This window comes from Eptesicus fuscus, chromosome 7 (genome assembly GCF_027574615.1).
Source record: "Eptesicus fuscus isolate TK198812 chromosome 7, DD_ASM_mEF_20220401, whole genome shotgun sequence".
In the NCBI taxonomy this organism is placed as follows: domain Eukaryota; kingdom Metazoa; phylum Chordata; class Mammalia; order Chiroptera; family Vespertilionidae; genus Eptesicus; species Eptesicus fuscus.
Genome location: NC_072479.1, coordinates 48,634,210 through 48,649,590, shown reverse-complemented (window position 1 = coordinate 48,649,590; position 15,381 = coordinate 48,634,210). Strand labels below are relative to the sequence as shown.

General features: G+C 41.3%; 1 protein-coding gene across 3 annotated transcripts in view; it reads left to right on the top strand.

Annotated features, from left to right (window-relative positions):
• MON2 (MON2 homolog, regulator of endosome-to-Golgi trafficking) overlaps nucleotides 1-15,381 on the top strand; it is a 114,822-nt gene that overhangs the window by 42,566 nt on the left and 56,875 nt on the right. For all 3 annotated transcript variants that reach the window (XM_054718910.1, XM_054718909.1, XM_054718911.1), the window contains exons 9-12: nucleotides 7,020-7,144; nucleotides 7,548-7,684; nucleotides 8,454-8,607; nucleotides 15,130-15,362. In XM_054718910.1, coding sequence (XP_054574885.1) covers nucleotides 7,020-7,144; nucleotides 7,548-7,684; nucleotides 8,454-8,607; nucleotides 15,130-15,362 — 649 coding nt within the window. The remainder of the gene's footprint in view (nucleotides 1-7,019; nucleotides 7,145-7,547; nucleotides 7,685-8,453; nucleotides 8,608-15,129; nucleotides 15,363-15,381) is intronic.

Sequence of the window (15,381 nt, the reverse complement as noted above, 5' to 3'; positions counted from 1 at the left end):
ACACAAGATGGCTGCCCCCATGTGGACACAAGATGGCCACCACAAGATGGCCAGCAGGGGAGGGCAGTTGGGAGGGACCAAGTCTGCAAGGGAGGGCAGTTGGGGGTGATCAAGCCTGCAGTGAGGGCAGTTAGGGGTGACCAGGCCGGCAGAGGAGGGAAGTTGTGGGCGACTGGGCCTGCAGGGAAGGGCAGTTGGGGAGGACCTCGGCCTGCAGGGGAGGGCAGTTAGGGGTGACCAGGCCTGCAGGGAGGGCAGTTAGGGGCAATCAGGCTGGTAGGGGAGCAGTTAGACATCAATCAGGCTGGCAGGGGAGTGGTTAGGGGGTGATCAGGCTGGCAGGCAGAAGCGGTTAGGGGCAATCAGGAAGGCAGGCAGGCGAGCAGTTGGGGGCCAGTAGTCCTGGATTGTGAGAGGGATGTCCGGCTGCCCATTTAGGGATCCATGTAGTGGCTATTTCTTGTAAATAGTATTTCTTGTAATACTGGGATCGGGCCTAAACGGGCAGTCGGACATGCCTCGAGGGGTCCCAGATTGGAGAGGGTGCAGTCTTGGAACTGAGCGAGATGGGCCGGACACACCCTGGAGCTCTCCCGTGGTTCCTCCTTGGCCCAATCGTGCACCGGTGGGGTCCCTCAGCCTGGTCTGCACCCTCTGGCAATCCAAGACCCCTCGAGGGATGTCGGAGAGCCTGTTTCAGCCCAATCCCGCAGGCCACTACCCTTGGGAGGGCTCCAGACACAGGGCTCTTGGCTGGGGAGCACTGCTGCTGCAGCTCGAGCCTCCCAATTGGGACTGATTGGGCGAGAGCCCGCGGCAGGCACAGTGGGGCAGGGACGAGTGGGAGCGGCAGGGAGGAGCTGCAGGCAGTGTTGGACTGTGGGTTTTGGCCTCATCCTTGCAGGCCACCCAGAGGGACCCCACCCATGCACGAATTCGTGCACCAGGCCTCTAGTATTGTAATAACTCTGTACAGTGACATGTGGGTACTTAAAATATCAGGGGACCGCTTTGTAAAGTATATGATGATCTAACTACTACGCTGTATACTTGAAACTAATATATAATAATGTTGAATATAAACTGTAATTGAAAAGTAAAATTTTTTTTTAATTGAGGGAAAGTTCTGTGAGGCTTTACATTGATTAATTCAGAAATTTTGTAAGTTCAATTGGAATTTGCTGAAAACAAATGAAATGTAGCTTAGTTTCTCCAAAGATGGAAAACTTTTACATGTCAGCTATTATATTTATAGTCTGTTTCAGTCCACAAAGAAACTTTGAAAAAATGTAAATCAGAGTGACATCCCCCTGGCGAACACTGACTGAACAACAATATATAGACCAGATTGCGTTTCTCAGAACTTCAGAAACCAGTCGAGAGATTACAGCACTCCGGGCAAGTGCAAGGCCAAGAGTTTCATTATAGTGGATAGGAAAGCTCATTGACTTACCTGCTATACTTTATCCCACTCCTGACACAGCACAGCATAGGCCTGATCAAGAGAAAATTTCCAACTTATGGCTTCTCCTTCAGGTGGGAAAGAAGGATAAAATGTGTAACCAGCATTCTGCCCAAGGGACTGTTTTTTGTCTCACCTAATTCTTGAAGCACTGACAACACCCATGGATGCCTATGGCCCTGCTGAAAACCCATGGCTTGCTGCAGCACCAGAGACTGCAATACTCCAGGCATACACCAGGGGGAGCGCCTGAGGCGAAACAGGCAAACCTCTTTAGCTCTGAAATTACATATACAAACCCAGAGGAAACATATCAACAAAAAAGGTTTGGGAGGACCCCAAAATTTTTAGCTATATTGATTGGTGAAGATCTTTTCTGTACAAAACTAATTTATAAAGAGTAACAGTGTTAGCTGTATTTTCAAATGCCCAAATTTAAACAGAAAATAATAAGGCATACAAATAAATGGGAAGACATGGGCCTGATCAAAGAAACAAAATAAATCTTCATAAACTGACCCTAAAGAAAGGGAAATTGTTTAGTTATTTGTCAAAGAATTTAAAATAACCAACCTAAAGATGCTCAGTGAGCTAAAAGAGAACACAGACAATTAAATGAAATCAGGAAAATAGTGTATGAACAAAGTTATAGAAACTATAAAAGAACCAAACAGAAATTCAGAAACTGAAGAATAATGGTCGTGAAAAATTCCCTAGAAGGGATCAACAGCAGACTGGATCAAGCAGAAGAAAGAACTGGCAGACTTAAAGACAGGCTATTTGAAATTGTCAAGTCAGAGGAACAAAAAAAAAAAAAAAAATTAAGAGACCCTAAGGGACTTATGGGACACTGTCAAGTTGACCAATGTACAGATGTCTAGGAATAAAGAACTGTGTTTTACCTCATACTCAAAAATACCTCTGACATCAGAAGTGGGGATTTTTCCCCCCACACTGACCAATTCTCTGATAGCCAGTAGTCCTACATTTCATCCATAAGTAGTGGGTCACCAGGTAACCCACAACTTCTGTCATACTTACCTACAAATTGGAGGTTCTCATGAAGTAAAAATACTATATTTAGTAAAAATAATTTGCTAGAGTGGCTCACAAAACCCAGGAAAACATTTTACTTACTAGAGGTATCCCCCCGCTTTCTAAAAGTTTGCATTAGGCCACTTCACTTTTCTTCACTTACATTAGTACCTGTTTTCATTAACTGGAAGACATCTGTAAAGGATTTTTCCTTTTACAAAAAACGTCAGTACTGTACTAACGTTGATGTTTTGTAAAAGCAAGGTAGCATAATGTGAACTATTAAGTGGGGGGTACTGTTTGTTTTAAGTCATTTTGGCTTACAAAAGATTTCATAGGAACTCTTTACTTGGGATAGTAGGGGAAACCTGTATTCCTGATACATTACAAAGGATATTTTAAAGGAGACTGATGACCAGGAAGATGAAGAGATACATAGGGTATAGTCTGGAAGGGTCCTGAGAGCAACAGCTTCTGTCCCCGTGAAGTTGGGGTGTGCCACCCTCCTGGCATGTAGATGTGTTTGCCAACCTGGAAACTCCTCAACTTCATGCTTTTAGGATTTTTATGCAGGTTTTATCATGGAGGCATCTATTATTAACTCAATTTCCACCCCCTTCCAGATAATTGGGGGTAGGTCTGAAAGTACCACCCTTCTAATCATGGTTTGGTCTTTCTGGCAACCATCTCCTATCCTGGCATCCACTAAGAGTTTCCTCATTAGAGCAGAAGATGCTGTTATCACCCGGAAAATTCCAATGGATTTAGGACCTGTGTCAGATGCTCCTATCACTTAGGACATCACAAGGGTTTTAGGAGATCTGTATCAGGAACTGGGGGTTGAGGTAGGGTGGGCAAAGGCCAGATATTAGAACAAAAAGATGCTCCTAGCACACCTATATACAAGGATTTTAGGAAATTGTGTCAGGAACTAGGGGCAGAGATTACCCTATCTAATAAAGATGGAATATGCTAATTGTCCATCACACCCTCACAAAGATGGCACGCCCACAGCCAATAAGGAGGGAATATGCTAATTGACTGCCATGCCCTCAAAGATGACAGTGCCCACAGCCACAAGATGGCAGCACCCAGTCCCCTCAGCCCCCCAGCTGCCCAGGGCTGGTCCAAGGCACAGGCAAGCCTCGGATGGTGGCTGTCAGCTGCCCAGGGCCAGCCCGAGGGATGACTTAATGAGTGAACAAGCTAGCTGCGTGGGGTGACCAGGCCGGCAGGGGTATTAGTGAGGGACGACCAAACAACTGTACAAACAGGCTGCATGGGGCAACCAGGCTGGCAGGGGGGCTGTGAGGGGCGACCAGGCTGGCAAGGGGGGCAGTTGGGGGTGACCAGGCCAGCAGGGGGGGCTGTTGGGGGCAATTAGGCTGGCAGGGGGGGCAGTGAGGGGCGACTAGGCTGGGGGGGCAGTTGGGAGCGACCAGAGCGGCAGGGGGGGGCAGTTAGGAGCGACCAGGCCAGCAGGGAGGGGGCAGTTGGGGGCGACCTGGCCAGCAGCGGGAGGCAGTTAGGGGCGACCAGGCAAGCACACAGAGGTAGTGAGGTGCGATCAGGCCGGCGGGGGCGGGGGGGCAGTTAGGGGTGACCAGGCAGGCAGGCAGGTGAGCGATTAGAAGCCACCGGTCCAGGATTGTGAGAGGGATCCCGGATTGGAGGGGGTGCAGGCTGGGCTGAGGGGGACCCCCCCCCTCAGTGCATGAATATTGTGCACTGGGCCTCTAGTATCATTTATAAACTGCAGTGCTGGGAAGTTAAGCAATTCTCTTAAGCCGCCAAACCCATGCTCTTAACCCCCACTGCATTTTATTACTACACTATGTTCTTAGTTCTCATTATTTCCCCTCTCCAAGTCTGCCAGTGCAAGTTTCTTGTTCTGCTCCTATATTTTTCATGTTTTGACCTTGGTCTCCTTGATTTGGGGGGAGAGGGAGCAGAATGGGGAAATAACAGTACAGCCAGCTACAGAAAAGATTGAATGTTACTGCCTCAGGAAGAGAAAGGCCTATTTCTGTACTTTCCTCATCAGTTGGGGGTGATAACTAACTGGTAAAACTTCCTTTTACAACACTAAGGCAGCTCTAGGACTGTGTTTGCAAAGATGAATCTTTGGAAATATATAAGATATTATTTCCTCGGTGTTATAATTTGTTACATTAGACTTAACATATAGGAAAGTTCAGACATTCTAGTTTCTCCAAGAGCAAAAGTTAGAGGTATGGTTGTTGTGGGGTGAGGTATGTGATTGATGTGGAATGCTACCCTCTTATTTTTCTGTTTTCATTATCTGGTTTAAAGATACATCTTTTAGAGGACATACTAGAGTAGTAATTCTTATACTTTTTTAGTTGTAGGACTCCTTTATATTCATAACAAATACTGAGGAGCTTTTGTTTATTTTGATTATTTCTGTCATTATTGTATTAAAAACTATCTAAGATGATACTAAAACCCACACTACATGTTATTTTTTTGAATTTTACTTTTATGAAAAATACCTATATTTTCCAAATAAATAAATGCATTGTTTTATTTTTTTTCAATTCTCTTTAATGTCTGGCTTGATAAAGATAGCTGGAGTTTTATATCTTCTATTTTCATTCTTTTGTTTGGGTCAAAGCATATGAAGAAAATCGGACTTCACAAAGATGTGTAGTTGGAAAAGGCAGAATTATTTTAATGGCCTTTCAGATAATGGTGGATATTTTTCTTTGATACCACACTAAGCCAGGCCAGTGACACTTTCTTGAAGTGTCAAGTCTGAAGTCATATTAATGACATTTTCATACTCTGTTACATTAAAATTCATTGGTTCATCTTGTGCTTCAGTTATATCTTTTACCATGCATAATTTTAGAATATTATTTTAGTTGTGTAAATATTTTAGCACTTTATATGGTGCCAGAATCACACATTAATATCACCAATCATTTATCAGATTAAGAAACTATCAAGATTTTGTGGCAGATAGAAGTTTCTCCAAATTCTGCTTTTTATTTGAAAGCTTAAATTTTATTATTGGCAATAAATACTGTTGGCTGTTTCCCCTAAAGTGACAGGCTTACTTTGTTAATTTTTGAAAAAATGTCTTAATTCCCACAAGTCTGAATAGTTATAGTTTGCCATTGCTCTTTTGGTTAAAATGGGGTTCCATAAGGAAAAAAAGTGACTAGGCACAGTTCTTTCCTCCAGACAGCCATTGTGCTTTGATACACAGCAAAAGTGCTTCATATGTACTTCCCATTTTGCCACATAGAAAATTAAAAAGACATGCACTTATGGGTCAGATTTAATAAAATGATAATTTATATTTTACTTTTGTTACTTTGATTTCTTTTATCCACCATTATTTTGTGTCATCAGTACAAATGTCAGCACATTGAAAATGGCAAGTAATATCTTAGTATTGTTAGGAACATAATTATCACCTCGCAGAGCCCCGGAAATAGTCCCAGGGACCGCAGTTTGGGAGCCACTACCCTAGAGACTCAGTGTTCTTCCCCAAAATTCACCATTGTATCTTGTTCTGAAAAGTAGGGGTGAAGGTAACTGATCTTCAAAGGCTAGTTCTGTTAATGTATCTATACTGACTAGAGGAAATTAGAATGCCCCAGTCGTGTTGGGACAGGTACAACATGTCAAGTATACTATATTTTTTCCACTTTCTAACACCTGAGCTAGGTGCCTCTCTGCCCTTTGAATCATTTAGGCTCCATGTTCAGATATCTTTTTAAGGAAGATAACTTTAAGGAATTTATGAAACTTAATTATAAATGGCTAATCTCTCTCTCTCTCTCTCTCCCTCTCTCTCTCTCTCTCTCTCTCTCTCTCTCTCTCTTTCTATCTCTCTCTCTCTCTCTCCCTCTCTCTCTCTCTCTCTCTCTCTCTCTCTCTCTCCTGCCTTTCACTTACCGCTTTTAAAAAGGAATGAATGGGGATAAATTGGCTTGTCTAACGTAATTTTCTACTTCACATACATTTCTCTAACAGAGGATCTTATCACTAATAACCCCATGCTTGCATTTAAATATTCTAATCCATGTATTAGTATTTCCACCAGGATGCTTTCATCTTAAGCATCACTTATCTCTTGACTGTTATCCTGTAGGAAAGGACTAGAGGAATTCAGAAACATTCATCACCCTTCATGCTAGTATAATGGAATTAATGAAGTATCTTCGTGCAACAATTGGTTAAGCCATAGATACTAACTAATCTTGATACCTACATAGTACTTTCTAAAAAATAAGGGTAAACGATTAACCACATTAGCAGATCACTATTGTGAGTTTTCAGGGATGTACTTAGACACTGATTTTTTTTTCTTCCTGTTAGCTTTGCCATATATAACTATTTTTCCCTTTTTCTCCACTCCCAATTAAGAATTTTAATTTACCGTATTTAAAATTAAAAGATTTTATTGGTTTGTCCATATGAATAAGATAAGAATGGAATTTATAATTCTTAGATTTAAAGAAGTATTATTTTAAAATTTTACACTTTTTAGGTAACTGAATGTGAGATATTTCTGTCACTTCTGGTGAAATTTCTGGATGCAGATAAACCACAGTGGCTACGAGCTGTTGCAGTAGAATCAATACACAGACTCTGTGTGCAGCCTCAGCTATTAAGGTAAACCTCAGCAGTCAAATTTTGTTAAATGTGTAGGTTTGTTTTTATGCCAGTAGGAAGTTTAAGTATTTATTTCCAAATATTAGTGATTTGTAAACAAAAAAAGTGGATTGTGTGTATATGAAGAGGTTGGGGTGTTGGTGTGCAAAATAACTGGGAAGTGTTAAAAAGTGTGTTAGTAATTGTCAACAGCTGAATTTACTGAGTTAACATGGCCAAGATAATTTTTTAAGAACATTAACCTCAATCTGACCCTTTATCCTAAGTTAGTGAAAACACTCAAATATGAAGTTTTAAGTATAGCATTGAGACTGATTTATCAATGTTAGTTGGTATAAAAAAAGTCTAAATATTTTAATATGTCCAAACGTTTTCCCCAAAAACATTTAAAATTATTTTACAGGTCATTTTGTCAGTCATATGATATGAAACAACATTCTACCAAGGTTTTTCGTGATATTGTGAATGCACTGGGCTCTTTTATCCAGTCATTGTTTCTTGTTCCTCCTACTGGAAATCCTGCTACTGCAAACCAAGCTGGTAAAGGCTCATTCATATTTTCATTTTTATGTTCTGTCACAGTTTAAAGTATTCACTAGTCTGAGAAGATGTTTTATAGATATCTTTGACTAGAGAAATTTAATTACTTAAATGTATTATATCTATTTTATAACATTTTATTATATTCATTTATAATATTTTATATTTTATATATGAGTGTAAAGACTTACACTTGAATAATTTGAGCTCACAGAGGCAACTGTGTTTATTTCTCTCCAGAATATGTTTTCTGACATATTTTTAGTTACGCTAATCACATAACAAAAGTTTAGATGCTGATCTTCATTTTAGAAGATACCTCATTTGGTGCCTCTCTTTAAAGAGTCTGGTTATTATGTTAGGAGATCTTTTAGTCTCTCTTTTAATAAAACAGGTGAACTTGATTTAAGTTTGGAAGTCAGTGTCTTCTTGTTTCCCTTTACCTTCTTTCTTTTCCACTTTTTACTATCTTATCAGTGGCTTTTTATTTTTTATTCTCACCTCTGATAAAAAGTGATTAACGAAAGGTATATTATAAAGTTTGTCTGTATTTTTACTTATTAGTACCTTTTATATAAAAAAAGGAAATGGTGCTTTGGTGAAACTAGGATACTCTCTAATAGCCAAAGTAGGATTGATAAATTTCATTTATTTGTATAATATCCATTCCTTTAGCATAATTTTAAAAAATTGACCAGGTATTTGAATATTATTGATTTGTAATTAAGTAGTAACATGGTATCTTTGTTTTCGTCCCCTTATCCAAAAGGAAACAATAATGCAGGTGGCACTGTCTCAGCACCAGCTAACCCGGGAATGTTGGGGATTGGTGGAGGTGTTACTTTACTACCAGCATTTGAATATAGAGGAACTTGGATACCTATTCTGACTATAACAGTACAAGGCAGTGCTAAAGCAACATAGTAAGTAGTAGTAGTAGCATTATTTTGTAAGGAAATACATGTTGGGAATGATATTTTACCCTAAAATGTTTCTCTCTGCATTATATTTTACATTTTAGACCTAGTATTTAGAACACATTTTAGAACTAATTTTCTTTTGCCGAATTTTGAGAAATTATTTAAGACTGGATTTTTTTTTTGTACTATTTATAGGTTGTTAGCAGCATTATAAAACAAAATGTGATTTCTTTACCTAAGGACCTATTCAGCTGTCTGTATGGAGTTTTAAGTATATGGCTTGATTTCATACACTGTGAACTTAGGTTTTCTAATACTGAGTGACCTTTAGCAAATTAGTTCACCTTTTAGACATTTTAGTTTCCTTATCTATGAAAAGAGATTAGAGATATATCAACTTTTCAGCCAGAAATTATTGGGTGTTCTTTTGCACATGGATTAATTAGTATGTTCACATTGGAGCTTCCCTGTTGAATTGGTGTCTTTCATTAATTCCGTCTAAAATTATTTTCACTATTTTCTTTGAAGGCAAGGCACACATATAAATCTTAATTGTGTGTTCTGTTTTTTTAGACTTTTAAGTGTGTAATAATTTGAAAAGTTAACTGATGTATAGACATAAGTAGTTTCGACATAAGTATTGGTAACATATTCTTTTAGGTTTATTTCAGTATGGTTCCCTTCAAAGTTGGGCTTGTGACGCTTTTTTCAATATGACCTTAAGTTTAAAATATTTAAATAAATGTGTTACGTTTTATTTAAGGGTAGAATTGATGTAGTAATTCTAATAAAATATCACTGAAACGGTTAGGTAAGAAAGTGTGGGCTTTGTTTTAGGTTTGTGATATAAATAAAAAGTATAGATTACCTTTGTCTCTTACCTATTTTAGCACTTAAAGTCTATACCATAGAATTTGGTAATTAGAGTTTTTTATATTTAGGACTATTTTTATATGTTTTAGTTGCACTTTACCAATAGATTATATGTTCTTTAAAAATAGAGGTTTGTTTAACAAGATGCCTAACATTCATTGGTTTAGTATGTGGCTCTATGAGGCTAATTAATCTGACAAGGATTAGACCCAAAAACTTTACCCATTTGAGTTTAAATTTTTTGATCAATAATATACATATATTTTTATTGATTACCTGAATTTTACAATGCTCAGAGTTGGCACTTACTAGGGGTTAAATTGATAGGCTTTAGAATCAGACTTGGGTTAAAAACTGCTGATTAATAACTGTATCACCTTAGTCCAGTGGTCAGCAAACTCATTAGTCAACAGAGCCAAAAATCAACAGTACAACGATTGAAATTTCTTTTGAGAGCCGAAAACCGACTTCTGCGCATGGGCCACGAAGTTTCAATCGCACTGTACGTGCTCACCCGCATGTGGTATTTTGTGGAAGAGCCACACTCAAGGGGCCAAAGAGCCGCATGTGGCTCGCGAGCCGCAGTTTGCCGACCACTGTCTTAGTCCATCATCCAGGGTTTTTGTGAGGAGTTAAATGAGATAATATATATAAAAACTAGTCTCAGGTTAAGAGTAATTTCTCAATAAATAATAGCTATACATGGTATTTTTATTTTTTATTCTAGGTTTTACATTTTTTAACAAATTTACTGCCTTATCAAGACTTGATTATGATTCAGGGACATTTACACTTTGGGATAGGAAATAACTTTTATTAGCTTTTCTTAGTGATTTTGATTTTGTTTTTTGAGATATAATTCATATACCATAAAATTCACCCTTTTATTAGCCCTTGACTGGGAATCAAACCTGAGACCCTTCAGTGCCCAGGCCAATGCTCTAACCACTGAGCACACTGGCCAGGGCTATAGTTTTTTTTCATTTTAATGAATTCAGTTTGTCTTTTTTTTCTTTGTTGTTTGTGCTTTTGCTATCATATCTGACAATTCGTTGCCTAATTTGAGGTCATGAAGACTTTTGCCCATGTTTTCTTCTAAGAGTTTTTAGGTTCAGATCTTATATTTAGGTCATTGATTCATTTCGAGTTCATTTTTGTATGTGGTTTAAGATAGGGCTCCAATATCACTCTTTTACATGTGAACATCCAGTTCCAGCACCATTAATTCTTTCCCCCTTGAATTATTCTCTCTATATTGAATTATCTCAACATATCTTAAAATAAAGGAAGTTAAAACCATAATCCCCTATTTGCTGTGATGTAAGACAAAAGATTTCTTGCCCTTTGAAAGCCTTGTCCTGACCATGGGTAAAAATTGCTCTGAAGTTTGAAGTTGATGCACTGATGCTCTGTTATTCTCATTGTATTAGCAGATTGTATCTGAGATGATAGGTGAGCTCAGTATCTCACAATACTTTTCCCCAGTGAGCAAGCATCTTCCTTTTTATAGGGTTGATTTGATTTGATAATACCTATTTTATTTATTCATTATTATTTTTTAAATCTTTATTGTTGAGAGTACTATAGATGTCCCCATTTTCCCCCCATTGTCCCTCTCCAACCGGTTCCCGCCCTGCCCCAGGCCTTTACAACCCTACTGTCTGTGTCCACAGGTAAAATCTTTGGTTAATCTCTTCCAGCCTCCCTCCTCCTTTCCCTCTGAGATCCGTTAGTCTGTTTCATGCTTACATGCCTCTGATTCTATTTTATTCACCAGTTTATCTTGTTTATTAGATTTCTTGTTCGTTTATTTTGATTTTTAGATTCAATTGTTGACAGATATGTTTTTGTTGCCGTTTTATTGTTCATATTTTTTATTCCTCCTCCTCCTCCTCCTTATCCTTCTTCTCCTTCTCCTTCAATATTTCATGTAATACTGATTTGGTGGTGATGAACTCCTTTAGCTTTTTCTTGTTTGTGAAACTCTTTATCTGACCCTTAGTTCTAAATGAAAGTTTTGTTGGGTAGAGTAATCTTGGTTATAGGTCCTTGCTATTCATCACTTTGAATATTTCTTGCCACTCCCTTCTGGCCTGCAAAGTTTCTGTTGATAAGTCAGCCAACAGTCATATATATGGGTGCTATCTTGTACTTAACCAACTGTTTTTCTCTTACTGCTTTTAAGAGAAAATTCTCTCTTTGTCTTTAACCCTTGGCATCTATACTAATAAAAGGGTAATATGCTAATTAGACCTGGTTGACCAGACATCTTCCGGACGTCCAACTTCCTTCCAGACAAAGCCACGGTGGTGGGGGGCTGAGGCAGAGACGGTTAGGGGTGATCAGGCTGGCAGGGGAGCAAGCAGTCAGGGGCGATCAGGCCAGTGGGGGAGCAAGCATTTAGGGGTGAGATCAGGCCAGTGAGGGGGAGCAAGCAGGGGCAAGATCAGGCCGGCGTCGGGGAGCAAGCAGTTAGGGGGCAATCAGGCCGGCAGAAGAGGGCTGTTGGGGGCAATCAGGCCAGCAGGGGATGGCAGTTGGGGGCGATCAGGCCGGCAGGTAGAGGTGGTTAGGGGCAATCAGGCAGGCAGGCAGAGGCTTTTAGGGGCAAGCAGGCAGGCGAGCAGTTAGGAGCCAGCAGTCCTGGATTGTGAGAGGGATGTCCCACAGGAATCGGGCCTAAACCGGCAGTTGTACATCCCCCGAGGGGTCCCAGATTGGAGAGGGTGCAGGCTAGGCTGAGGGACACCCCCTTGTGCACGAATTTCGTACACTGGGCCTCTAGTCTATATAATAAAAGCCTAAGCAACCATTACGGTGGAACGACTGGTCGCTATGATGCGCACTGACCACCAGGGGGCAGATGCTCAACACAGGAACTGCCCCCTGGTGGTCAGTGCACTCCCAAAGGGGGAGTGCCGCTCAGCCAGATGCCAGGCTCACAGCTGGCAAGCACAGCGGCGGTGGTGGGAGCCTCTCCTGCCTCGGCGGCAGCACCAAGGAACAGAGAGCCAAGCAGTAAGGAGCAGCGAGCAGGTGGGCGGTAAGCAGTGAGGGGTCCCGGACTGCGAGAGGGATGTCTATCTGCCGGCTTAGGCCCACTTCCCGGGGAGTGGGCCTAAGCCAGCAGGTGGACATCCCCTGAGGGGTCCCAGTCTGTGAGAGGGCGCAGGCTTGGCTGAGGGACCCCTCCACCCCCTGTGCATGAATTTCGTGCACCTGGCCTCTAGTTTTAATTATGATGTGTCTTGGTGTGGGTCTCTTTGGGTTCCTCTTGTTTGGGACTCTGTACTTTCTGGACTTGTAAGTCTATTTCTCTCACCAAGTAGGGGAAGTTTTCTGTCATTATTTCTTCAGATAGGTTGTAAATATCTTTCTCTCTCTCTTCTCCTTCTGACACCCCGTAATGCAATTGGTATGCTTGAAGTTGTCCCAGAGGCTACTTACACTGTCTTCATATTTTTGGATTCTTCCTTTTTTTTGCTCTTCTGCTTGCGTGTTTTTTGCTTCCTCATATTTGTTGATTTGCTTCTTGGAATCCTCTACTCTACTGTTGAATCCCTGTAAATTATTCTTTATTTCAGTTAAGGTATGCTTAATTTCTGACTGGTCCTTTTTCATGTCTTTGACATTCTCACTTAGATCCTTGGAAGCTTATAAAGATCTTTGATTAACCTTATAACTATGGTTATGAACTCTGTATCCAATAGTTTGCTTGTTTCCATGTCTCCGCATTTTGGCTGCTTCCCTGTGTGTGTGTCTATGTATTAGGTAGAGCTGCTATGTCTCCTGGGTTTGGTAGAGTGGCCTTGTGTAGTAGGTGTCCTGTAGGGCCCAGTGGCTCAGCCTCTCAGTCACCTGAGCTGGGCACTCTAGGTGCGTCCTGTGTGGGCTGTGTGCACAGTCTAATAGTTGAGCCTTGATTGCTGTTGGCATCACTGGGAGGAATTTACCTCTAAGCTAATTGGCTGTGAGGACCAGCTACAACTACAGTGGGAGAGCTGCTGTGCAGGAAACACCCCTATGGAGCAGGACTTGCTTCAGTGGGGCTTTGGTGCTCACCAAGTCTGCCTCTTGAGTGTGTTGCTTGTGGATGTGTAAGTTTGTAATCTTATATGGTCTGAAGCTGTCCACCGGGTGCACTGGCTCTAGGGCCTCCAGAGAGGTGCAAAGTTAGCCATTGCGTGGGGCCACCCTGCAGGAGTTATTTGTATGGTGCTTGGAAATGCCCAGGTGAGACCCAGCTGTGAAGCAAGGGAGGCTGTTGCTCTTGCAGGGTCTTGGACCTTTTATTGATCAGTTTGGGCCATGCTGACACCAGCTGCAGCTTGTTTGAAAGATTTTAGCAAAGTCTGAAGCGTGAGCAAGGACAGGCCATTCATATAGAAAAGCCGCTGCAAACAGGTTGGGTGGGACTGAAAATTGGATGGGGTGAGGTCTCAGGGAATCACCAGGATGGAGCAAACAGTGTGGGCCATGCTGATGGACACTCAGATATGGCTGCCAGTCAGCCCTACCACTGGAGAGGTCCCAGCACAGGAACAGTGACCTCTGCGAGCAGCCCCCACCGTCTGGGAGAAAGCCACCCCTGAGTTCCTGCCCTGATGCCAGATAATCCAGTTCCTCCTGTATGTGTTTGAGTCCCCCAGAGCCATTGCCGAGTGCTGGAGCTCAGAGGAAGAGGGACCTTGTAAGTTTGTGCGTAGGCCCTTTAAAAGGAATACCATAGTCTCCAGCAGCCTCTCTGTCACTCAGCCACAATCCCTGCTGGTTTTTACAGCCTGAAATTATGGGGACTTCTCTTCCCAGCTCCGGGAGCCTGGACTGGTGGGTCTGGTGTGGGGCTGGGATCCCGTGCTCCTCACAGGTGGCCTCCGCAGAGACCATCTTCCACCTGAGTAAGCACACATAGGTGTCGGACCAGCCCGTTCCCTGGCTCCAGTCCTCTTACCAGTCGCAATGTGCTTTCTTCTTTACTTCTCTAGTTGTAGAACTTTCATTCAGCCAGCTTTCAGGCAGTTCTGAATGATGGTTGTTCTGTATTTTAGTTGTAATTTTGATGTGGTTCATTAACACCTTATTTTAAAAGCACCAAGTCAGAGTTTGAGATGTTTTATAGTCAGTTTAAGTCTTATTCTATTTTGTATGTAGGTCTTTATTTATTTATTTATTTATTTATTTTTAAATCCTTTATTGTTTAAAGTATTACATATGTCTCCTTCTCCCGCCCCCCCCCCCCGTCCCGCCCCGCCATTGACCTCTCCCTGGCCACCCCCACCCCCCAGCACATGCCCTCACCTCCCTAGTGTCTGTGTCCATTGGTTATGCTTATATGCATGCATACAAGTTTTTTGGTTGATCTCTTACCCCCCACCCCAGTCTTTATTTTTTTAATATCAACAATTCATGGAAATATTGGCACAATTGGGGGGAGAGGCAAAAACTAAATTATTCAAATAATTAGTATGGCAGTGGTCAGGCTGTAATTTTTCTAATCAGTTTCTTAGATGTAGGAAGAGAAAACAAACAGTAATGTCCACTTTTACTATTCTATTAAATTTAATTTCTAGAATCTACATATTATAGAACTAGTTTCATGTATTTTCATCATTGTAGCTTCTCATTAGTGTTCTGGTTTTTTCATAATTTCAGCCTAGAGATGTTGGACAAAGTTGAGCCCCCAACTATACCAGAAGGTTATGCCATGTCTGTGGCATTCCATTGTTTGCTAGATCTTGTCCGTGGCATCACTAGTATGATTGAAGGAGAGTTGGGAGAGACTGAAACGGAATGTCAGCCTAGCAGTGAAGCCGCTTCTTCAACAACACAGTCATCAGAACAGCAAGAATTACTGTCAACAGCAGACGAAATGGATAAGGAAATAGGTATATTATTGTGATTCTA